The sequence below is a fragment of the Mercurialis annua genome, linkage group LG6 (assembly GCF_937616625.2).
Source record: "Mercurialis annua linkage group LG6, ddMerAnnu1.2, whole genome shotgun sequence".
NCBI lineage: Eukaryota > Viridiplantae > Streptophyta > Magnoliopsida > Malpighiales > Euphorbiaceae > Mercurialis > Mercurialis annua.
Window position 1 is genome coordinate 10,062,842 of NC_065575.1, and position 24,931 is coordinate 10,087,772.

The 24,931-nt window shown below is 35.1% G+C and overlaps 1 protein-coding gene and 1 long non-coding RNA gene across 3 annotated transcripts; one reads left to right on the top strand and one right to left on the bottom strand.

Annotated features, from left to right (window-relative positions):
* Positions 1 to 1,552: 1,552 nt before the first annotated feature.
* On the top strand, positions 1,553 to 6,828 carry LOC126686094 (uncharacterized). Of its 2 annotated transcripts, XR_007643782.2 has the most exons (5): positions 1,553 to 1,757; positions 5,352 to 5,449; positions 5,532 to 5,934; positions 6,044 to 6,134; positions 6,609 to 6,828. It is a non-coding gene; the product is annotated as an uncharacterized LOC126686094 (long non-coding RNA). The 2 variants fall into 2 exon arrangements; XR_007643781.2 differs by lacking the exon at positions 6,609 to 6,828 and having other exon boundaries at positions 6,044 to 6,308.
* Positions 6,829 to 9,159: 2,331 nt separating this feature from the next.
* Positions 9,160 to 9,590, bottom strand: LOC126653460 (uncharacterized). The gene is made up of 2 exons (XM_050347358.2): positions 9,333 to 9,590; positions 9,160 to 9,239 (listed from the first exon to the last, which is right to left on the bottom strand). Exons 1-2 carry the CDS (start codon positions 9,588 to 9,590, stop codon positions 9,171 to 9,173), a joined length of 327 nt encoding a protein of 108 aa, XP_050203315.1. The 3' UTR covers positions 9,160 to 9,170.
* Between the last annotated feature and the right edge of the window lie 15,341 nt (positions 9,591 to 24,931).

Here is a 24,931-nt window from a genome sequence, read left to right on the forward strand (position 1 = left end):
TGTTAAATATTTATAATAGTTTATTTTAATTAGTACTCTAAACAGTTATCTTAATATAGTAGTTTAATTTAATTAGTACTCTAAATTAGTAATTTATTTTAGTTAGTACTCTTTTTCTAATAATTATCTCAATAGTTTTTAATTAGTAATTATATTTTATAAAGTGAAGAGGATAATAACGTAAATGTGTCTGAACCCCCCCCCCCCTCCAACCCGTGGTTTTATATATAGTACTAGCGTTTCGCCACGTATTACAAATGTGAGCGACACTTACATGATCCGTTATTTAAATTGTAAATTAATTAAAATATTAAATACAATATTCTATTTGTAAATAAATTATTATAATTATTTTTATTTAAATAGAAACTATACCACGTTTGTGATATTAATTAATAAGACCCGTTATATATAATATTAATTTATTATTATCACATGCTACGCACATGAGCGACATTTATATGTCTCGTTATATGTATTAATGTTAATTAAGATATTTACATGACCCGTTATTTAACTTTAAAATTAATTAAAATATCAAATATAATACTTTGTCTTTAAATAAATTATTTTCATTTACAATTAAAAATAATTAAAATATCAAAATATAATATTTATTTCCAAATAGTAATTGTTTACATGAGAGCGACATTTATATAACCCGTTAAATATATTTATATCAATTAAACTAATTTGTTGCACTTATATGACCCATTATTAAGATGAAGTAGACGCTATTAACACAACTACTAACTTATTGTACTTAATTCAAAAAAAAAATTATTGTACTTATATGGCTTGACAGTTGATAACATACTTAGCATTCAGTAGCTGTGAGTAGCAGTTGATAGCATACATATCATTCTGTAATAGTTGATAGTAACATAGCATACATAGCATTTAGAGTTTGTGAATTTATGGTTGTGATTTTAGGGTTGTAAATTTATGATTGTGACGTAGGGTTAGTTGTGATTTCAATAGCCGAAAACAGATTTTAGGCTTAAATTTAAAAATATTTGAAAGGTTGTGCTAATATTTGAGAAAAAATGGTAGTTCGTGTTATTTGGTAGGAATAATCCAAAATGACGTCGCATAAAGAGGCCACGCTGGCGCTGACGAGGCAATCCGGCGAGCCACGTGGGATTTCAGATGCCAAAATTGGGACATGGGCTAATAACTAAAAAGATTGGAAAGTTTAGGCTAACAATTGAGACAATTTGTAGTAGTGGCTTAAATCGCAAAAACGCTAAAGGTGGTGCTATTTAATAGGAATACCCCTTTAAATTATCAACTTTCTTTAGTATTTTAAATTGTCAACTTTCCTTAGTTGTTTAAAAATATCTAGACTTTAGGGGTTTATTATAAATTCAACATTTTAAGTACTTAACTTTCTGAATGTTTCTGATTTACTGTGTATTATTTCAAATGATTTAGTATATAACTATGTGTTTTAATTATCTATTTTTATATTTATATAGTGAATCTAGAGACGGAGTTTCATTGTTTTAGGTTTAAACAATGGTTCGAAAGTCTAGGCTTTTAAGTGGATAACAACGGCCAATTCTTCATCTGAAAATCAATCAGAACAATCTAACGCATCACACACTCGAGTACAACCTCGACAAGCTTTCCAAAGTCACAATAGGACAGCAACCACATCATCTGTTTCTCAACACTTGAACAAGCTGCCAGAACGCCTCAGCCTCAAAGAAATCAAGATCCTCCAATTATAGAGCATGAATTCACTGAAATTATTGGTATCTGTTATTTTTATACTGTTTGCACTGGCCCAAAAAGAGCTCATATAGGCTAATTCGGGTTTTTGAGCCCAAAAGCCATCAACTATCCTTTTGTTCCTATCTTAGCTTAGTAGTTATCCTTTTTTAGTTATTATCTTATTTTTAGTCATTATCTTAATTATTTAGTTTAGTATTATCTAAATAAGAGATTGTATCTCACTAGACTAGGTTTTCTATTTTAGGGTTTGTCCCCTATAAATAGCTAGCTTTAGGTTTGTATTCTCTACAACTCAAATCAATCAACAAATAAAACTTCAAAGCCCTGCGCTTTTCTATCCCCAACCTCTGCGGTTGGTTAATTTAGGAGTAGGAGTAGTTTAAACAATAATCTCGCCTGGATTTCTTAACCTCCAGATTAATGTTTTAATTTAGATAAATCAAACCCTGTTCAACTTTTCGGACCGAACCGGTTAAAGCATCGATCCACACAGTACCCATCTATAAATTCAAAGATTCGAGTTTGGAAATATTTTCCTGCGAACATCTTTTGGCGACTCCACTGGGGACGCGTTTATGGTGAGCACAAAAACCGGAATGATGAAGGAAAGTTACAGGTGCACTTGTTAACATAGCCGAGTCCAATCCGAAGTAGATCGCACATCGTTAGGCGATTCAAACTCAGACTTGGAGGCGATCATGACAAAAGGTGACAAGTCAGGGTTACAGCTGCTTGGGGACCTACGCACCCCCCGCTGGAACAATGGCCGTCGAGTTACAGCTGCTTGGGGACCTACGCACCCCCCGCTGCGACAAAGATCGTCGACCTCGGAGTCAAGTATCCGAACCAAGTACATGAGGAGGAGACAAATGACTATGTCCGCGACCTACCTCTCACTCGCCCCTCAAGATCACGTGCCGATTTCATAAGTGTTATGAGATAGACGAAAAATCGGCGGGTACTTGATGGGCGATGAATCAGATGGGTGAGGCCATCAAAACAATGATGAAACAAAGAGAGATAAAGGCGGATCTTGGTAGCTTAACAAGTGTTTATGAAATTATCGGCAAAATTTTATCAGGCCGATACATCGCCGAAACTGCCAATAAAATGGTCCTGTTGCTCCGAACATCAAATAGACTCGGAGTTCAAGGGCATCGGGGCAATGTCAGCAAATGAGTCAGAATACTGGGGGGCACGACCTGTAATCATTCAAATTGTTAAACACTAATTAACTTGTGATTGGGCGAGTCAATATGCTAGAGGACACTATTGAAGGGGCGATTCAAAATCAAGAGAATTTATTGCGAATAAAGATGACGTTAAAATGTGGGCAGACTTAATAAAAATGATGAGGATGATCTATCATTGCAGCAATCAACAGGTGGCATTTGAACTTTCATTATTGGAATAGATTGAGTGACAGGGGCGATAAATTGGTTGTCAGAGTAGGAATTATGATTAATCTGTTTTCTTAGCCAAAATGCATGGAAGATGGATATTGATCATATATCATAAGGTAGTGGACTTCAGATTAAAATTTTTATGCATTTAGGGCCAATTAGAAGGCTAGCCGTTTGGCTCACCTCGCCAATTGCAAAAAGAAATTTCAAGAGCATGAAAGTGGGCTATGCATGGATCGGCATAGTGATTTTCAATCAGGTCACATTCTAGTCGGCCAATTGTCTTTATTTTCACTTTATTGTGGCCGATCTAGTACTGTGAGGGACTATACTTATTGCCCGAGTATCGACTAGGACGATTTTGTGATCGTTGTTTTCAAGACACATGATAAAATTACGTCTCTTCACCTTCCTTGACATCCAGCTAAAAAGACGTGGGGGGCATTGTTTGCACTGGCCCAAAAAGAGCTCATATGGGCTAATTCGGATTTTTGAGCCCAAAAGCCATCAACTATCCTTTTGTTCCTATCTTAGCTTAGTAGTTATCTTTTTTAGTTATTATCTCATTTTTAGTCATTATCTTAATTATTTAGTTTAGTATTATCTAAATAAGAGATTGTATCTCACTAGACTAGGTTTTCTATTTTAGGGTTTGTCCCCTATAAATAGCTAGCTTTAGGTTTGTATTCTCTACAACTCAAATCAATCAACAAATACAACTTCAAAGCCCTGCGCTTTTCTATCCCCAACCTCCGCGGTTGGTTAATTTAGGAGTAGGAGTAGTTTAAACAATAATCTCGCCTGGATTTCTTAACCTCCAGATTAATGTTTTAATTTAGATAAATCAAACCCTGTTCAACTTTTCGGACCGAACCGGTTAAAGCATCGATCCACACAGTACCCATCTATAAATTCAAAGATTCGAGTTTGGAAATATTTTCCTGCGAACATATACTTAATTTTTTATTTCGGTACACTATTTTATTAGGCTTGTGTTTTTGGTTATACCTTCTTCTTTTTTTATCAATCTGACTTATTATTATCTAATCTTTTGAAATTAAGTTAAAATCAATGGTTGGATATCAGCTGATTTATTTGACTCAACTTTTATTTCTTTTTGATTTTTTCATACTGCAAAATGATATGTAATACAAGCATGAACTTTGTTTACAGCTTGTTGTGATCAACTTTGGTTTATTTTTAAATGATTTTTGGCATTCCATGGCTGATCTGCTTAAGTATTATGATACATGATATGTCATTTGATATTATTTCCAATAAAATGATGATTGCATGAATATTTACTACATCACATACATGTTGCAGGTTTTTTCCCATTTTCCCTTATTCACTGAAATTACCGGTTCTTTTTACTTTTATACTTAATTTTGATGCCTTAATTTTTTTTTTTTATAGATAATGTTGGAAAACGATATAGAAAGAGAGGAAGGACTACAATGGTGTCAGTGTGGAACCTGTCTGGTGATGAAAAGATATTTGTAGAGGTTAATAAATACGGAGTGCCTTGTACACAAGAAGCAGCAGTACTTGGATCTTTTCTTGGAACGATTGCAACAAATGGGACTCTTGCACCTATAAATTTTTCTAGATGGGATGACAAATATTTGAAACCGTTTTATCGCAAAATGTTAGCTGTTGTTGAGGTAATACATTTTCTAAATTCAATTTTTTAGTTTTTTTTTATTTTATATTGGCATCTAAATACATGTTACATTTTTTTGGAAAAGTTTGAATTTCCACCTGAGACGCGTAAATAGATACTTCAATCAATTAACAAAAAGTGGAGGGTCATAAGTCTGATTTGAAGTCCAAAAACTTTCTCCCAAATAAGACTATGGAGCAGATTGAATCTTCTAGAAGGAAATGTGCCTAGTTAGTGGCCTACATTAGTCCAATCATGGTTTACAGAAACTAGCCAAGTTACACTTTACTGCTTATCTCTCAGTTTGTATTTTATTAAAGTGTTACTACATTAAATATTTTATCCATGCAGAGAGTGAGTGCAAAAAACACTTTGAATGCACTGCAAAATAGACATAGTCATACTTCAGGCAGGATGAGCTATGCAAGGCGTAGAAAAAAAATGATGAATTTCTTATATTTGTGTTCTTTGTTTTTTAGTATATATACATATACTGTGCGTTTTTTTTAATGTGGTGTTATTTAATTTGTTCACACACTGTGTTATAGGAGAAAGAAGGGAAATCTCCAGATAGACTTACTTTTTTCGACGTCACTCATAAAACGAAGATGGAACTTATGTGGATGACAATATTAAAAAACTAATGGTAAATTATCTTTTTTAATTTTAAAGAAATCATAGAGGTTAATATAAAATTATTAATAATTAAACTGCATTTCTTTTTGCAGGATAAAGCATCTGCTCTTCAAGCCGAACGTAGTCAAAATTCGAACAATAATATAACTGAAGTTAATGAAAAAATATTTCAAAAAGTGATGGGTAAAGAGCACAATGGTCGTGTGAGGGGTTTAGGTTTGGGGCCAACACCTAGAAATTATTTTGGAGCAACATCGTATAATGTGGCAGAAAAATGGAAATCTTCTACAAGTTCAAGTCAATCAAATGAAGTGGCAGCACTTAAAAAAACACTTCAAGAGATGACATCTAAGTATGAAGAAGTAAGCAAAAATTATGAAGTTTTTATGAATTGATCATGAAGATGTATCTCAAACACTATTTGCTTTGGCGAATTTTGTATCTGAAAAGTTCCCCGGACAACATTGGATGCCATCACAAGTGAACAAAAATCAGGTTTGTCTACATATTTATTTTGACTAAATAAATTTTAGGTGCCTACTTGTTAATGAATAATCTTATGATACTTTAGAATTCAAATTAGTTTACTATTATAAATTATTAGTTTAGTGATCGGGGTAGTGGTGGGAATGTGCAACATGATGTTTCATCTCGTTCAAGTCAAGGTTAATGTTTATGGAGCCTCTGTCAGTAAGGTAAGATGATTTCGCTACTGAATTATGCTCTTTAGTTATGGATCTTTGGAATTTTATTATGTCATTTATAGTTAAATGTATGCACATGATTAGTCATATTTATCTTTGCTAGCTCTGACATACAAATGGTTAGTTCAAATTTTGAAATGACAACATATCGTAATTGCTAAGGAAGACACGTACTTAATGTGAGTAATCTGCCCTTGAAAATTCACTATTAATTTCTGCGGGTGGGGGGAACATGCAGTGAAAGTGTTTTGTACTGTTTTTTCAAACTTTTGAATCTGCTAATGGTTCCTCTTCTATCTTTTTTTTGTGAAAGTAACACTTATGTCCCTCTTTCGAAGATTAAATAGATATCTCCTCTCAACATTTTCTTCCATTAAGGAAGTGAACACTTAGTTGAGCTTTTAAGCATATTCTGTTTGTCATTTGAATGTCTGATTAGTGAACAGATGAAAGTGTTGGATGCAGGGAGATGAATATAGGTATTCGGGATTGAATGAGATTGTTTGAACAATCAGATCAGCTTAAAGATTTTGAGAAGGCAAAGGGCCAAAAGATGATAGAAAATGAAGAAATATATTAGCTTAAATGTGTAAATCTTGATATTTTTAGTTTTGATATCTTTGAAACAATACAGTCTAATACTAGCTAGTCTCCTACTTAGTTCAATTGATGATGCTAATTTGAAGGTTTTGGCATACGACAGTATAATCACAAATTTTTGTATTTGCTTTGTTATTGAAGTTTAAACTTTTGAATTTTCCTATTACATTCAGATGATATGTTATACAATTTAATGTTTTATATAAGGAACTTTTCATATTTTTAAATTTAGAAGAAAAAAAAATTAGCTTGTAGGGGCGGTCATAAACTGCATCTACCATAGCATCTCCCGACGGTTAATACAACCGTCGCTATATGTAAGAATGTGATCAAATAGGGTATCGCTCATAGAGACGGTTATAACCGCCTCTATATACCGTCTCTAAAATATTACATACCCCGGCAGTTGTCATAACCGTCTCTAAAACATAGCGACACTGAAAAGAAGGACGCTTTTGAGGCGGTTTGGGAGACTGTCTCTATGTTTTATTGAGACGGTTTTAACCGCCCCTAGACCCCTTAAAAACCGCCGCGAAAGACCAGTTTTGGTGTAGTGGAAGTCATTAATCGAAGAAGAATATTTTATGGATGAACATGAACATCGCTGGAGGAACAAATCATTGGTCTTATATAGCTTTAGTTGGAATGTTGTAGGAGCACATAATAGTAATAGCTATCAGAATTCATGCAGTCATCAATTGATGGCCGAGGGCTATGGACTTTTAGTTGAGAGAAGCAATTGTGCCAAATATCGTGTTCGAAACCCTGCAACCAGACAAGTAGAATTTATTTCGTTTATCTTTATGAATTATAATAAAATATATAGTGTCATTTGCATGTAAAATTTAACCTTTTTGTTGAACATATTATGCAATTTTGTTTTTACAGTTATTAAACGAATGAAACAAAATTTTGAACTAGAAATCTACAATCGATTTTTGCTTACGTGGTACATCATTGGTTATTAAATGGTAGCCGTTGGTGTATAAGATGATATGGTAAAGTTAGAAATGAGCAGAACCATTTTTTTAAAAGCTCAATAAAATACGAAATGGTTGCGAGTTTTATGCAATCCTTTTGAAAGTCAGCTAGTTTGATATTTGAATTTTTTTTAGCCGTTCGTAAATCAAACCTAAACTTTCAAGGTGAAGAAAATGAACTAAATTTTTTTGCTAATAAACTAGCCAATTTTAAAAAATTTGCTTATAACTAAGCAAACGTTTGTTATTTTAATAGGTAAGCCTTTGTTAAAAGTTATATAATTTGGTATCCGACAATTCTTTTTAACCCATACTTGACTGCAGGTACTCCATCTTCCTGATCCACATTTCACTACCAACCATCAGATTTGCCTTTGTTATGACTACGGAAGCAAGTTTAAAATTGATTTCCGTATATTATTACGAAGAAGAAAATAACAGGGCTGGAGGTTGCGAAATTCTAACACTCAGCGGCAGTGATATTCGTTCATGGCGAACTCTTGATATCCTAAGCTTACATGATGTCAATCACGAAAGAGATATCATAGGGTTTAATACGCAATGCCCATATAAGTATGCCTTTCATCTGATGAGAACAAGAAGCAAGTTAGCTCAAGTAATATCCATACAATTGGGGAGCGAGAAAGTGTACATTAATAATGTGCCTCAACAAATGCTTTACGATGGGGCCATGGTTACGCCATTTTGGTATTATATGATCCGCAAGGATAATTTTGATTACCTCGTAGCGCCTGGATTCGCAGAATAAAAGGCCTCGGAATACGTATTATCTTGCTAGATTACTTGAAAAAACAGAACCAGTTTTTCGATTTATGTGGACCTCTTCCACATTTTTTTATATGGAGGAAAAAACAGTTTCCCATTATTTATTTATGAAAGTTTCATGTGCTTTATGAACGAGAAACAAGTATTTGCTCTTGATATCAGCAGCCCAAATTTGAAAAGCTTCCTTCTGTTGGATTTTGAAACTGCAGATCAATCAAAAAGGCCTACACCCACTTACACTATGTTAAATTTCCGAGGAATGCAACCACAAGACAAGATGCTTAATTAATTTTTCTAAGCATTCCTTCATTTTTTTAATCAAAATGATTATATCATTAATGAGGATTGGAATCCAAAAGTAACAAAGATTGAAGGTCTGGTGGTGGGTTCAAGTACCAGCCTTCATTGTACAAAAGAGACATGGATTTACAAATCCAGTCAGCTACACAATTCTGTTCTCTAAATACATGCGTGAAAAGTACAAGACATAATTTGAGTAGCAAGGCAAAGGATCTCCTGCACAATAGGCTTTATATCCCATGGAACATCTTTGTCATTATGATTACAGCAGTTAATCAAAACAGAAGAGTCAGACTCGCAATCAACATGAGTCCATTTGTTGAGGATTGCACACCTGACTGCGTCCCTGAGAGCAAAGGCTTCAGCTGCGAGGGGAGTCCTGCAAAAATACATTGTTGTTTTGCCAAAAACTAAAGAGCCACAGTGATTTCTGCAAACAACAGCAACATTACAAGATTTAGTTCTGGTGTCAAAAGAGGCATCTGTGTTAATCTTCAATCTAACCGAAGGAGGCAGCAACCACCTTCTGGGATGACTTTGGGATCTTAGAGGCCTGGAAGGAGGGTGAATGGAGTCCTTCTATAAGCAAAATTGTTCCAGGCTTGCAAGGAGGAGGTGCTGGGATTGATAGCTTTCTCTTGAAATATGAGAGCATTCCTAGACACCAAATATGCCAACAAATATTAGCCACTAGCAGTAACTTGTCATCCATTCCAGCTGCAAAAAGAGTATCAGACATGTGTAACCACCAATCAAAAAAAGAGTCAAAATGCATATGCATGGGGTTAAAGCCCAGGTGACAAGAGAACTAGGTAAGGGTAGAAGAGCGACAGTAAAGGAGCAAATGGATGATGGTTTCTTCAACAAGATTACAGGATCTGCAAGTGTTACAGTTGGATATATGTCTTTTAAAGAGGTTCCCTTGGACTGCAAGAGAGTTGCTGGCACATCTCCAGAGAAAGTTTCTGATTTTTGGTGGGCCTTTAAGGGACCAAATAGGCTTCCAGAGTCTGGTGTTTAGGGAGGGAGAGATGGGTTGATCCTGCCTGAGCTTGGTCGAGGAGGAGGTTGTAGCCTGACTTGCTTGAATAAGCTCCAGTTTTGGTGAAGTGCCAAACAAGAGTATCATCTTTGCTGCGCAAATCCAGGGGTACGGAGAAAATCTGTCTACTCTCCTCCATGGAGAAGGTTCTATGAATGAGCTCGGTGTTCCAAGATTTCTGCTGAGAATTTATGAGGTCAGCCACACAATTGACGTTGGCAGGTGTTGCAGTAGGGTTTTGCAGCATGAAGTTGGGGGCATCTGGGATCCATTTACTCTCCCGGATGTTGATGGTGTTACCTCTACCCATGTTCCATGAGCACCATTGAGGATGAATTCCCTTCCAATAAGAATACTATTCCAGGCCCAGGTAGCGGTGTAAATGAACCGAGCCGAGCCGAGTTTTGGAGTGTTCATGTTCGGCTCGTTTAGCGAACAAGGTGTTCATGTTCGGTTCATGTTCAGTCGAGCTTTGAATAGAGTGTTCATGTTCGGTTCGTTTAAATTTTATAGTGTTCATGTTCGGTTCGTGTTCAGCTCGTGTTCGTTCGTTTAGGCGCTAAACGAACAAGTTCGCGAACGAGCTCACGAACGAGCTCGATAAGTACTAAACGAGCTCGTTCACGAACAAGCTCGCGAACGAACTTGATAAGTACTAAACGAGCTCGTTCGTGAGCCCGCTCGTTTAGCGGATTAACTAACGAACACGGACTTTTAAACGAACAAACACGAATATGAGCTGAATAAATTAGAAACAATCTAATCGAACTCGTTCACGAATATGAGCAGAATAAATTAGAAACATAATTATACAAATTAATCTAAATATGAATTAGTTTGCAAATACCTAATCGAGTTTCTAAACAAGCTTGTTCATGAAATAGATACGAGCTCGTTCATGAACTTGTTTACGAACTCTTAATCGATCTCGTTCACGAGCTTGTTCATGAACTCTTATTTGAGCTGTTCGCGAACATAAACGATCCGAACACCACTATGTTCATGTTCGGCTCGTTTATATTAACGAACATAAAATCAAGTTCGAGCTCGGTTCGTTTAGAATACGAACGAACATGAACCGAGCTCTTATCGAGCCGAACACCGAGCTGCTCGCGAACGGCTCGGTTCATTTACGGCCCTTTCTTTGCAGACATGAAAGAGGAGTGAGGATAGTAAATCCCTTTGAGAGTTTTGGCCCAAAGAGAGTTTTTCTCCATAACAAGTTTCCAATTCTGCTTAGCAACAAGAGACTGATTGAATTCCTGGAGCTGTTTGAAGCCTAAACCTCCTTCTTTCTTGGACTTAGAAAACTTGGACCATTTGACCCAGTGAACCCCTTTATGAGAAATATCCTCGTGCCACCAGAATTTAGAAGCTAAACTTTCAAGTTTATGGGTTATGGATTTAGGTAGGATAAAGACCGACATGAGGAAGGTGGGGTGGGGAGGGTTTGGAGGGCTGATTTAATCATGACTTCTCTACCGGTCTGAGATAGCAGCTTGCCCTTCCATGCTTGGAGTTGTTTAACAGCTTTGTCAAGAAGAATATTATAAACCTGAACTTTTGACTTGCCCCAACTAGTATAAAATAACTGTCATATATATATATATATATATATATATATATATATATATATATATATATATATATATATATATATATATATATATATATATATAATTTTATCTCTCGTTATTGTAATGTTTTTTTGGTAATTCAAAAACATTTTAGTAATAAATTATAAAGTTAATAGGACTGGTCAAATTACAACACTAACCTTGAATAGTATTTTTTTTACACAGGTAAGTTTCACTTTTAATAAAAGTAACTTATGATAATTTATTAAAAACTAAAATTTTATATTTGGTATTTTAATTAACATTTAATATATATTTTTAATGACTCATATGAATTTCACTCACGTACATTAGCACATGGCTATAACAATTTATTTGCAATTAAATTATTGTAGACACGTATTTTTGAACAGATAAAAAGTGATAAGGGACTGAAACGTCCAATGATGATTTTCAGAAAAATTCGTTCGGGTGACGATCTTGTAGTCCACTTGTTGGATTCAAGGTGATTAGATATGTGCGTCGTTGCAAAACTTGAGGGATTGAAACGTAACTAACTGTAAATAGCCTATAAAAATCCAAAAAAAATTGTGATTTAAGTCTAACAAATTGGACTATTTATAATATATTAGAAATTTATGGGTCACTTTGTAAATATAACGGGTTAAATTGACCTTATCCAAACTCATAGGGTCTTAGAAGTTTTTTTTAACACTTTTAAGCACTAAGAATAATTTTTAACTATTTTTTAGGTAGCATGTATTAATAATTCCGAATTTTGACTAATAAATTAATAAAATAAATATAAAAATTAATCTTAATTCTAAAAGGTTATCACTTCACACATTTTCACAACCACTACTCAACTCTGACACCTAGTTGATAGACTCTAGCTTTCACTTAGACTCTAACCAGATCTAACCTTCCTCTAACCATTATAAATATAACTATTAGACAGCCTAGCCAAGGTGAAACCAGTACGTATCAAACCCTAAAAAGAACCTTTGTTGGCGGAACCACACATTAAAAAAACACGTACCAGCCAATTTCAGTTCAGAAAACAAGTTTATATGCTTCAATTATTCAAGAACGAACTGCTACACATAGATCCGAAGTTGTATTCCACATCCGGATCACCAGAAAACGAGCAAAGGACTTAGAATGGTACTTCTGAGGATTTTCTATGTCACGACCCGAAATCTCGGATTAAGACTGGCGTTAGGGAATGGGAGTGGTAGCTCCGAAACCCGTAACAAGCCTGAAAACCACTATAAATTTTTCACGATATAACACTTAACATTTATGTCTAAACAACATCGGCAACATAACTGCTATTAAATCACACATCGAGGTCAACCTGTTATAAACAGAAATATTTACCATTTAAAGTGCACACATTTCAAGCAGTATAAATGTATACCAATAAATAATATCAGAGCATGCTAAACTTATAGACTATGTCTATAGCACATAACAAAACATAATTCTAATACTAGTACTACTACGGTGCTAGAGTAAAAATATTATTTTACATATGCTTTTGAAAATCAGACTTCCGGAACAAGATATGGAAGTCCACTTTAGCTGACGTTTATAAACCTATAAAAATGCTTGGAAACAACGGGTGAGATAAACTGAGCGAGTTCACATAGTTACTAATGAATATTAATAAATAAATATCACAATTAAAATAATATAATATATATAATCAGATACTGAATCCGAATGAAATCCTAAACCTCGATCCACATATATCAAAACATGACATAAATCCACTATAAAACAATCCTTCAAATCGTCCAATAAGTCTGGACCATGCACATTGGACCGTTTTCTCAGACTTTCACTTATTACAGTATCTGGACCGTGAACTATGTTATAGTCGCCTCAGATTTATTTCGGGTTCTGGGCCGTGAACTATGTTACTGTCGCCTCAGATTTTCCCGTTAAGTTTAGGCCGTGAACTATATGTACATGTAATACCCCAAAATATTTTAAGATAATTACGTCGTGCCACGTGTCAAGATTTCCGATAAATTAAATTAAGGAGAATTTAATTTAATTATATCGGGAATTTAGAATAAATTTTAATAAGTTAGTTAGCGGGATTTGAGGATTTAACTTTGAAAATTAATACAAAATAAAATATAAATCCCGTGACGGAAATTATTTCGCCAAAGTCCGCGAAATAATTTATAGTATTAGTGGTAAAAGTCTCGAGTCAATCGGAGACCTTTTAAAATTTGGACGTGGATAGATTTTGGGCTAAATTGTAACTTTTGAAAAGTTTTAAGGATCAAAGTGCAAATTAGCCAATGTATATATAAGAAATCAGACGGCGAAGGAATGATCCAGAACCAAACTTTCATTCCATTTCTTTCTATCGCCGTTTACACCGTTTCTCTCGTACGATCTCCGTTTCTCGTCCGTTTTCGACGTTCTATAACTCGAATCGATCGTATTCCGAAGGGAAATCACGGTAAGCAAGTCGTTTCTCCGTTTATTTGAGTATATTTTATGGAAAAACGATTTGAAACGATAGGTTACGGCGAAACCGTATCGCGATTACGTATTCGATTCGTTTTATATGTTTTTATTGTGTTTTTGGATAGATTAGGATGTTATATGGATGTTGGATGAGTTCGAGATTGATTTAGCACGTCGGAATGGCCGTTTTCAGCGGCCGGAGTCGTGCCCACGACGGGGCACGACGTGCTCAAAGTTTGAGCACGACGTGCAGGGGCACGACGTGCACAAATGGGGTGCACGACGTGCACTAGGGGGTGCACGACGTGCACCACCCCTCCTTTGAAGGGGAATGACTCTAAAAACCTAATTTGACGATTCCCCATCCCGATATCGACTCCCGGACTCCGAAAATGCGAGATTCGGACGTCAAACGAGTAAAATATGACTAGTTGATTGGAATAAGATAGTTTATGGATATCAATTGGGTTCATTAAGAAAACCTATATTCTCTATTGAGAATTAAATTGAAAAGTGTTATGAAACGAAAGAAGAATGATTCGTTTATCGGAAAAGATTACGTTTGAAGCACGACGGCTTATGTTTTGTGTCTTGTCGTGTCTCGAGTCTAAAGTCAATCTTAGAATAGGATTCTGATGTGAGTCAAATGTTTTGAAATTGTATTAGATCCAGCGAGGCAAGAAGCAGCTGGACCAGGAGCTCGGGAAGCTTGACGTTTCTAAGCCCCGACGTATTTTTGGATAAGCGTTTTCTGTGAGTTTATACGATTTGCTTTTAAAGTATTTATTTAAGCAATTATTTTATATTGCTTTATATTTGAACTGCATGTTTTATATGCGAAACTTTTATATGAATTGCGCATACGCTTGATTTGAAACCAGTAGCGATCCGATGGAACGTGCTACCTATTGAGCGGCAATAGGACTATGTGATCACCAGTTTTGATTTGATACAGCTGTGAGCTGATTATGATTATGAAATTTGAGATTTGAGGTATAGTTCGATACGAGCGAGTACTCGGCTACGGTGTAGCATGGAGTCTCCGTATCTAGTGGGTTGGACCCACCAATGAGTTGGACTCACAATTTGATATTAACGATTGGGTTGCTTGATTTATAATTAGTTTGTTCGAGGATTAAGGTTTCAGTCGGATCTCGTACTTGGCTGCATATGATTGAACATTGTTTTTATGTTTGATTTGAATACTTATTAGTAAATGTATGAACTCACTCAGTATATCCCCATATACTGACTCCTCACAGATTTTCTTTCAGGATAAAGACGCTTTGAAGCAACGGACTTCTATCCTACTTCCAGAAGTCTGTATTTTTGAAAGTATGTAAAGAAACAGTACTTTACTCTTAGAGCTGCAGTAGATAAGTGTTTTTGCAAGTCAGCCTGTAATATATAGTTTTCTGTAAATATAACTTTAATGTTTTAAAGTATATATGTTTTACGCCTGCTGCGTTGTGATATTTGTGATTGCCAGAGGATATGTATGTCTGGCATGTGTTTCTGCATGACACGTGTCTATGTATATCATGCATTACGTTTATGTTTCGCGAAAAATTATTTTACGTTTTTAGGCTTGCTACGGGTTTCGGAGCAACCACTCCCTAGCGCCTGTCTCGGCCCATGAGATTGGGTCGTGACATTACCGTCGCCTCAGACTTATATCACTATCATTCCTTACTTATAAGACAATCATATATTTACTCTATACTGATTACTACTGGTGATCACACAGTCCTATTGACGCCCAATAGGAAGCACATTCCATCAGACCTATATCAGTTTTAGAATCAAACATATATATGCGATACTATTTAAAATAATGGTTGAAGCAGTAAAACATTTTTAAACTAATATTCAAAAGTAAAATGCAAACTCATAGTCCTCCGCTATTTTCCAAAATAACACCCCCATACTGCTGCTGCAATTCTGATCCAGAAATTTGCGAACTCGTCGAATCTAAATATAAATTATTCGTTAATAATTGTAAAATAAATAAAACTTAACTTTAGAGTTGACTCAGACTACAATCAAATAACACAAAATTTCGAATTCTATTCCTTTTAAACTCACTTAATCGATTACCGAGTTGAGTTCCGGTCTTTAAAATACTTTTCATATTTTTGTCGACCAAATTCATAAATTCTAGGTCCGACGTTTAAATCTTGATTTTTCTTTGCAAACCTAAATCACAATCATAACATGTCGGCCGAGATCTCATGCTCCCCAGGCCCGAATATTTATATTCCAATGTTATAATTACTTCCCGAATATAAAACTTTACTTTAAAATAAAATATCAACACATTTCTTAGAACTCAACATCGATAATATACATTAACTAAACTTACTAATTATACATTTATATCACAGTTAAATCTCGTAATCTACTACAATATATCCAAACTTAATTCGCGTTGAATTTATTAACTACATTTTGCCATTAATCAAGTTTCGATTATACTCCAAAATTTCATTTCATAAGTTATATTCCATTTATTATTTCTTGGCTTAAATGCGCCAAAAATCACCAATTTTTACGTGTTTTTAGTATTTAACATAATCTTTTAATTTTGGCAAAAAAGTACATAAACTTTTAAAAGTTTGCAATTAAAGACACCAGCACCGTTTTGGATGTAAAACGGCACCGTTTTATATTAAAACGACGCCGTTTTGGATGTAAAATAATAATATTTTTCAAAGGAAAACACACTTGGTCTTAATTCTAAAAAATTGGAAAGTTCATGTTAAATATGCCAAAATTAAAAGATTATGTTAAATACAAAAAACACGCGAAAGTTGGTGATTTTTTGTGCATTTAAGCCTTATTTCTTTCTTTCAAAACTTAATCTCGATACCACTTATAGTCTCATTATAAGTAGCGCGTACTTTAATTACATTAATTTAATTAAATGTTTATATCAAGCTTTTAACTCACATTCAAACCTTAATCTTATTCTTAAGACGTAACTTGGTTTCAATATCTATTAAAAATCATAATTCGATCAGTCGTATTATAATTATGTTTGTCCGTTTAAATTTTTAAACTATCAGATTAAACAATTTAATTCCATTTTAATATTAACAGTTAATAATAATCGTACACGGATAACTTCGTTCTAATATTCTTTTGTAATCATTTAAACACTTAAATCATAATTTAACCACATTCTACTTATTTAACCTTTCAAATTATCAAACTTATCCAGTTTATCCCACCATCCCATCTCGTGTAGTCCGGGTTTAGTCCAAATATGTTACGCTAAGTCCGGGGTAGGGCCGCAGGCCTTGGTTGCAAAGCAACTAGTATAGTGCGTTCGCACAACAATGTGCTCGTGCACAGTCCGACCATGTCCTTCTCTCTCGTCCACCAATCTTTCACCCTGTAAGATTTTAGGAGGACTAAATTGAACAAAATTATTTTTATTAATACCAAAAGAAACTTTTACAACACACACACTTGCACTTTCTATACACACAAACACTCCACTCACGTAGATTAATGCACACACTCACTCTTAATGTTTTTCACTCTTTTACATGTGCATTTGATAAGGCCACTCCTATATATATACATGTCATAGGTCGGTTGTCTAGCTTCTAGGTTTTTCCTAATTATTTTCTCTAGTCATGTCTTTAATAATCTAGCCATACAAATCTCTAGAAACTTAGAGAAGAGAGTATGTCGGTGCTATTTTAACACTCCTCCTCAACGACTACTCTCTTGAAACTTTTCTCTACTTACTATATTAAACCGCTTTTGGATTCCAGTCTTCACGTACCCCATTTTTAATTATTTGCGTGAGGTTTCTCTGAATATTACCGACTCCTTCGTACTATTATTTTTGACAAGTGCTTTATTAGCATATTTCGGATTCGGCTTTCTTTGTCGCTCGCTTCTTCTAAGTTGTATCTCACGCTCCACTGGAATCTCTTCTTGAATATCGTCTTCAAGTTGACTTGGTCTTTCTTCTTCCGGTGTCCGTTGATAAACTCATGTGCGCCACGGAGACTTAGCTCTTTTCGGGGATCGACATCTCGCATTTTCTTCACTTGACTCCGCCTCTCGAGTACTCTGCTCAATCACTTTATCTTCTTGAGGCTTTTCTTGTAACCTCTCTTCTATCTCTTTGGAGTCATGAAGAACTACTCCTTGAGAAGACCACCACGAGGAAGTTTCATCGAATATGACATTCCTCGAAGTATAGCATTCTCCTGTATTTGGATCACAACATCTCCACCCTTTTCTTTCGTTGTCATATCCCACAAATATGCACTTTAATGTCTTCTTATCAAATTTGCTCCGCAAATGATCAGGCACAAAAACATAACACACGCATCCAAAAACTCGAAAGTGACTTACAGTGGGTTTTATATTCTTCAACTTCTCATGGGGTGAAACAGATCCAATCGGCACTTGTGGTAGTCTATTGATCACGTGAGCAGTTGTCTTCATACACTCTGCCCAAAACCGGGGTGGAACGTTCTTCGCGTGTAACATGCTTCTACATGTTTCTGCTAGATGTCTATTATTTCTTTCCGCCACTCCATTTTGTTGTGGAGCGTTTGGACAGGTCAACTGACGTCTTATTTTGCTGTCTTGAAAATATTTTGAGAACTCACTTGATGTATATTCTCCCCAATTATCAGTACGCAGACACCGTATTCTTTTACCAAGTTCTTTTTCTACTGTCTCCTTAAACTCAATAAATTTTTGATGCCTCTGATTTTTCTTTCATAAAGTAAACCCAAACGTACCTTGATACATCATCGATGAAAGTAATCATGTACCGAAAGCCACTAATTGATGGATGCTTCTCCGGTCCAAATACATATTAATGGACTAGCTCGAGCGGCTCCTTCGCTCTATACTCGGAATCCTCATATGGTAGCTGATGCGCTTTCCCGAACTGGCAGCCAGCACATACAGTGTCTTCTCGAACATTTAGTTGAGGAAGTCCCCTTAATATAGACTTTTGCATCATCACCTTTAACTTGTAATAATTCACGTGTCCTAGACGTGCATGCCACAAGTCAGCCGTCTCATTTTTCCATGTCTTGTCTACGTATGCCGTTTGAGAAGACATCACGTAGAAAAAATTTAACCTTCGTCCCTCCATCAATGGCTTGTTTGGTAATCTCAAATTTTGATACACTTTCACATCTTTGGGTCCGAACACCACATAGTTTCCCGAAGATGTGAGTTGCGACACCGATATTAGATTCTTTTTCATCCCAGGTACATGAAGTACATTTTCCAATGGTACTTCTTTAGAGTTGTATTGGGGCACTACCATTGTCTTGCCAACATGAGTGATAGGCAACTTCGAGTCGTTTGCAGTAACTACGACTCGTTCTCCTTTATACTCCGACATGCTTAGAAATTTTTCTTTGTCCCCACTCATATGATTAGAGCATCCGGAGTCTAAAATCCAATCATTTTCATTATTTATAAGATTATCACTCACCACGGCAGATGCTTCGAAATCCAGCTCTTCATTGGTTTCCACTTGTGAGTGTGTGGATGCCACGTTTCCTTCAACTTTCTTGTACCAATAATCACAAGCATAGTGACCTCGTTTGCCACAAATGAAACATTGATTATTTGTACGTCGACTCATCTTGTACTCACATTGATCATTGTCGGTTTGTGCTCCCCCTTGTTGCCAACCCTTTCTTCCTTGTCGTCTATGCCAATTCTCTTGCATTGGCATTCCTCCTCTGTTGGATCTCACACTTTGTGGATCCCGACCATTTTTACTACTGAAAAGGGCTCTTTCCTCTTTTTTGATTGAGGTTTTAGACATTTGCTTGTCTAACTCCTCTTGATTTGCCAAGACATTTTCTAACTCATTCAAAGTTGGTTCCTTTGACCAACCACGGGTTGCCGTCACAAGAGCATTGAACTCCGGACGTAGCCCGTGAATGATAATTCTTCGCATTCGTGTTTCCGTTATTTTATTTTCTGGATCCAACTTTGAAATTTCTTGGCATAAAGATTTAACTTTAGAAAAATATTGACTCACCATTAAATCTTTTTGTGCTATCGACAATAACTCGTTCTCGAGTTGTTGGAGCTTGGCATCCTTTTTCCGAGTGTATATTCCTGCAAGAGTGTCTCACGCCTCTTTGGGCGTTTTCGCGTCCTTGACATGTTGCAGCAAGTCGTCCTCCACCGATATCGATAAAGTATATAGAGTTTTAGCAGCCCTGACCTTCCACTTTTTAAGGTCATCTTGACTTATCGGGGGTGTCGTTTCACTCCCTCCGACGATCTCATAGAGATCTTGACCGAGCAAATAAAATTGTATACGAGTACTTCAAGTGCTATAATTACTAGTATTAAGTTTTTCAAGGGTACTCACCGAAGTTGACATATCCGCCATTTCTTTGGTTAATTTCTCTGATTAACCAAATCGCTTGGTCCTTGACCAATACTCTGCACGGTCCCTGACTGCGTGCTAGTGGCGTTTCAACGTAGCACAATCCTGGATCGCTTGCTCAACCTTTCCTTAAACGGGTCCCTAATCGTCCCACTCTGATACCAATTGTAAGATTTTAGGAGGACTAAATTGAACAAAATTATTTTTATTAATACCAAAAGAAACTTTTACAACACACACACTTGCACTTTCTATACAAACAAACACTCCACTCACGTAGATTAATGCACACACTCACTCTTAATGCTTTTCACTCTCTTACATGTGCATTTGATAAGGCCACTCCTATATATATACATGTCATAGGTCGGTTGTCTAACTTCTAGGTTTTTCCTAATTATTTTCTCTAGTCCTTTCTTTAATAATCTAGCCATACAAATCTCTAGAAACTTAGAGAAGAGAATATGTCGGTGCTATTTTAACACACCCAACATATCATTTTCAGTTTTACTAATACTCTTACAGCCCTAATAATCAACTTTAGCAGTCCATAATTAAACAATCCATCGATAAAAACTTACTAACTTAATCATAACCAATTCACGATTTCAGTAATATATTAAATTTAATTAACAAACCAACCTTAAACTAAACTCAATCCAAGTTTAGCACAACTTAAATAAGAAATTCAACACCATTATAGTAGTTAAAATCAATAATCCAGAATCATAAAACTGAGTTATCAAGCTTCGATTCAACACAACTTCAAACACATCACAACTCAAATCAAAGTTAATTCAAAGCTATTATAATCTAAAATAACAAAATTAAAGCTTAATTCCTTACATATTCTTAGTTTTTAGTTGATGTAACCGATAATTACTCCAAAAATTCACCGATCGATTCGATCGATCCGTCGATACACCTCACCGATTGAAGAATTCTTGCTTCCCGCTTGGAAATTGATGAGTAAGGATGATGAATTTGATGTTTTTAATTGATTCGGTGAAGAAACGAGGCTTGGATATGGATTTGAAGGTTTAGGGTTTAAAGCTTTGTTCTTCTTCGTGTAAATAAAGAAGAAGAAGTTGAAACATAAAGAATGGAAATTTGGTTGTGCTGTTTCACTTTTGGTTCATAAACCCATCATTTTTATTTTGTTCTATTGTTTCAATTGGCTAAAAGCTCAAAAAGGTTCATAACCTTTAGCCATTAATTTAATTACTATTAACAATATATCTAAATAATACATTGACTTTATTAATCATAACTTATAACTGAAATTCTTAAATCTTGATATTAATTTTTCAAATTAATTTTTAAATTATCATTTCACGACTTTTAATTATTATACCCAAATATTCAAAGTATTTCCCATATTTTTTTCTAAATTATTCCTTATTAAAAAAATATTTTAGTCTCGATAAAATTATTTTATCCAAATTATATTATAATTAAAAGCCATAATTTTGATAAATTTAATAAATTTTCCTAATAATTGATATTCTTAACCAAATTGATATTCAAATTTTATAATTCCGATTATGAATACAATGACACGAGGCAAAACCGACAATTGAAATTATGGGGTGTTACACTCTAATAATCTCTGTCACTTTTTCACATGTTTACATGCATATCTGCAAATATTTGTAGTTTTAAATGTGTGATGTTTCAACTGCTTTTTATAATAAACTACTATGATTTCCATGATTAAGTTTATGTCATGATTAGACCAGATCTGTAATACCCCATATTTTTACGGTTATAAAGTGGTGCCACCTGTCCTAATTTACAATAGTTAAAGTCAAGAAGGTTGAGAATAAAATAAAATATTTTGGATTAAGACCAAGAAGGGTCTATTTTAATTATCTTGAATCAGTAAGTTAAATTGGAAAATTTTATCGGTTTAGACTGGGGATAACATACCAATAAAAATTAAAATAAAATAAATAAAGGTTTCGAGCTAGTTTTTATTATGCCAAAGTCCGTTATTTATTGTTAACAAATTATCGTCAAAGTTACGTTTAGTTAAGAAATTAATTTGGATCAATTTGGATGATAAGTTTAGTGTGTGAGTTAAAGCGTATTTTGGCTTGGGTTTGCATGACACTTTTTCCCACTAAGTAAACCTATAAATACCCCCCCCCCACACACCCACACACTTTATCTTCCATTTGAAATGTGAAATCAAAAGCAAAACCAATCTTCCCTTCGCTATTACCACGCCAACCTCCACCATCACCATCACCAAGTTCATTTTCTTAATTGTTTTCTTGGAGCAACTTGCATGGCGGAGTCTGTTTTTTCCAATTCTGACAATCGTTTTCAGAAATTCAAGGTCGGTTGAAGAGCTAACTCATTAAAGCTCAATGTATAATTTTTAAATTTAATTTTTGTTGTGTTTTGGCTGATTTTGTTGAGGTTAAAGTGGAGATATTTTCTGTTTTGGATCTGGTGTTAAAGCCGAGTTTTAGTGCAATTTTTGGTTAGGATTTTGATGGTGTTTGGTTGAGTTTTTGGGTTGCTTGCATAGGGGGCATGTCAGATTAAATTCCGACGAGCTCGGTTTTGCTCCGAGGAGTAGAACATGTTCTGCTCAGGCAAGCAAACTTGCTTGCCTGAGCAGAATCCTACTCACTGTTGTGAGCAGGGCTGTTCCCAATATACATAGGAAGGTGACTTTCGGCCCAGTTTCTAAACCCGACGTGTGTTATTTTCAACTCGAGATTAAAAAAAATGTTTGACTGTATTGCATAGAGTATGTTTGAAGTGTGTAATCACGATTTCAGTTATTTTAAGTGGTCGGTTTTAAAACTCAAATTTGGTTAAAAACCTACTTTTGAAAATTAAATAATAAGTTGGTTTTTAGCTAGTTTGCATAACTAGTTAAATAGTATTTGGAATAATATTATTTAGAGGCAGAAAATGCGTATTTTAAGATTTTTGATCGATATCGGGTTTGTACGTTTTGAGTACTATGGGTCTATTATATATTCGTTATGTGTTTGTGTCTAGAGTGTCTCTATATTACGATCACTTTTAATTGCTTTTTGTTATCGTTTTTGATCTAGATCGGACGAGATAACTATCGGGGGGACCCAGAGTTCAAGGAGTATAAAGGAGTTGCTTGATGTGTTTGATTTTTGGATAGCAAGTCGTCAGTTTGCTATTTACTTTGCGTACTTGTAGACACCTATTTTCTGTATAGGTAAAAAGTGACAAAGGACTGAAGCGTCTGATGATGATTTCTAGAGAAATTCGTCCGGATTACGAGCTATAGATTTGCTTTTTGGAATCCAAGTAGGCGTAATTAGTGCATAGCTGTGAACTTGGAGGATTAAAGCATAGTTAGTCGTAAATAACCTATAAATATACAAAGAAATTGGACTAATTCAATATCTTAGAAGTTTATGCGCCAATTTGCAAGTTTGACGGACTAAAATTGACTATACCCAAACCCATAGGGTCCCAGAAGCCTTCTTTGACACTTCTAGGCACCAAAACTAACTTTTAGCGCCTCTTTTTTTAACTAGTAAGTCCAAATCAGAATTTTAAATGTAAAATCCTAAGGTAAATAATTTAAAGATAATCCTAATCCTATTAGTCTATCATTTAAAACTTCTTCAACTTTAAATCAAACTCAAATTAAGTAAATAGTAACTTAAAACTAATTTAGCCTCTAGAAACCCTAGGTTATTCATCACCCCTATAAATACCCCCTACTAGACATCCTAGTTAGAGGTCGGACCAGATTACCGAAAACCTTACTAAAAACCGAACTCCTCCTAGGAAACCCTAGTTTTGGACGAACACCCTACAGACACACCTAAATTTCATTCGATTTTAGACCAGAAAACAAGCTAAACGCTTTAATCCTTCAAGAATGAAGACTGCACAGATTCGAAATTCTGCATCCACTTCGCCTGTAAACAAGCCAAGGACTCATATCGGTAATTCTGAGAACCCTCTATATTCCTGTATCACTTTTATTTCATTCTATTCACATCTGCTGAATATTTACGAACTATGGTGCATAATTAGTTGTTTTTGTCAATTTTCGCTAATAATTGCCATTGTGATCAATTTGATATTTTGACCACAACTGCCATAAAATCAATTAGGAATCATGTTAATAGCCAGATTATTGTGCTTTGTATGTTTAGTTCCATAATTTCAGTCAATCAAAATACCTAAAAAGCATGTTTAGGTGGTTTTTAAGCTTGTTTGCCATAAACTAGATTTGCCATTAAGTTGCTGTAATTTGTTGTTTTTGGTGTTTTAATTCGCTTTTAAGCACTCCCAGATTGTTATATTTGCATTATTTGTTCTGTTATATGCGTTTTGTCTGTCTTTTCACAAAAAATGAGGCTGAAACAGTGAGAAACCGAACCTAAAACGAGTTGTTGCCTCTTCATACATCAGACCGACGCCGCCGCTGCCATAACTAGCACCGACGCCAGCTGAAAACCTCTGGCGCTGCACTATGTTCTTGATGCCCCTACCTCTCCAGAACTAGTTCCATCCAGACTATGATCAAATCTTGCTTTTAGGTTTCCAAGCTCGTTTGGGCTTAAAATTAGGCCCAGCTTGAACCAAACATAGGGAATTTAATGTACTTT

Coding starts and splice junctions, on each gene's coding strand:
- LOC126653460 (XM_050347358.2), bottom strand. CDS start 9,590: ATGCATATGCATTTTGACTCTTTTTTTGATTGGTGGTTACACATGTCT. Junction 9,240..9,332: donor TCCCAAAGTCATCCCAGAAG/GTGGTTGCTGCC, acceptor TGTTGTTTGCAG/AAATCACTGTGGCTCTTTAG.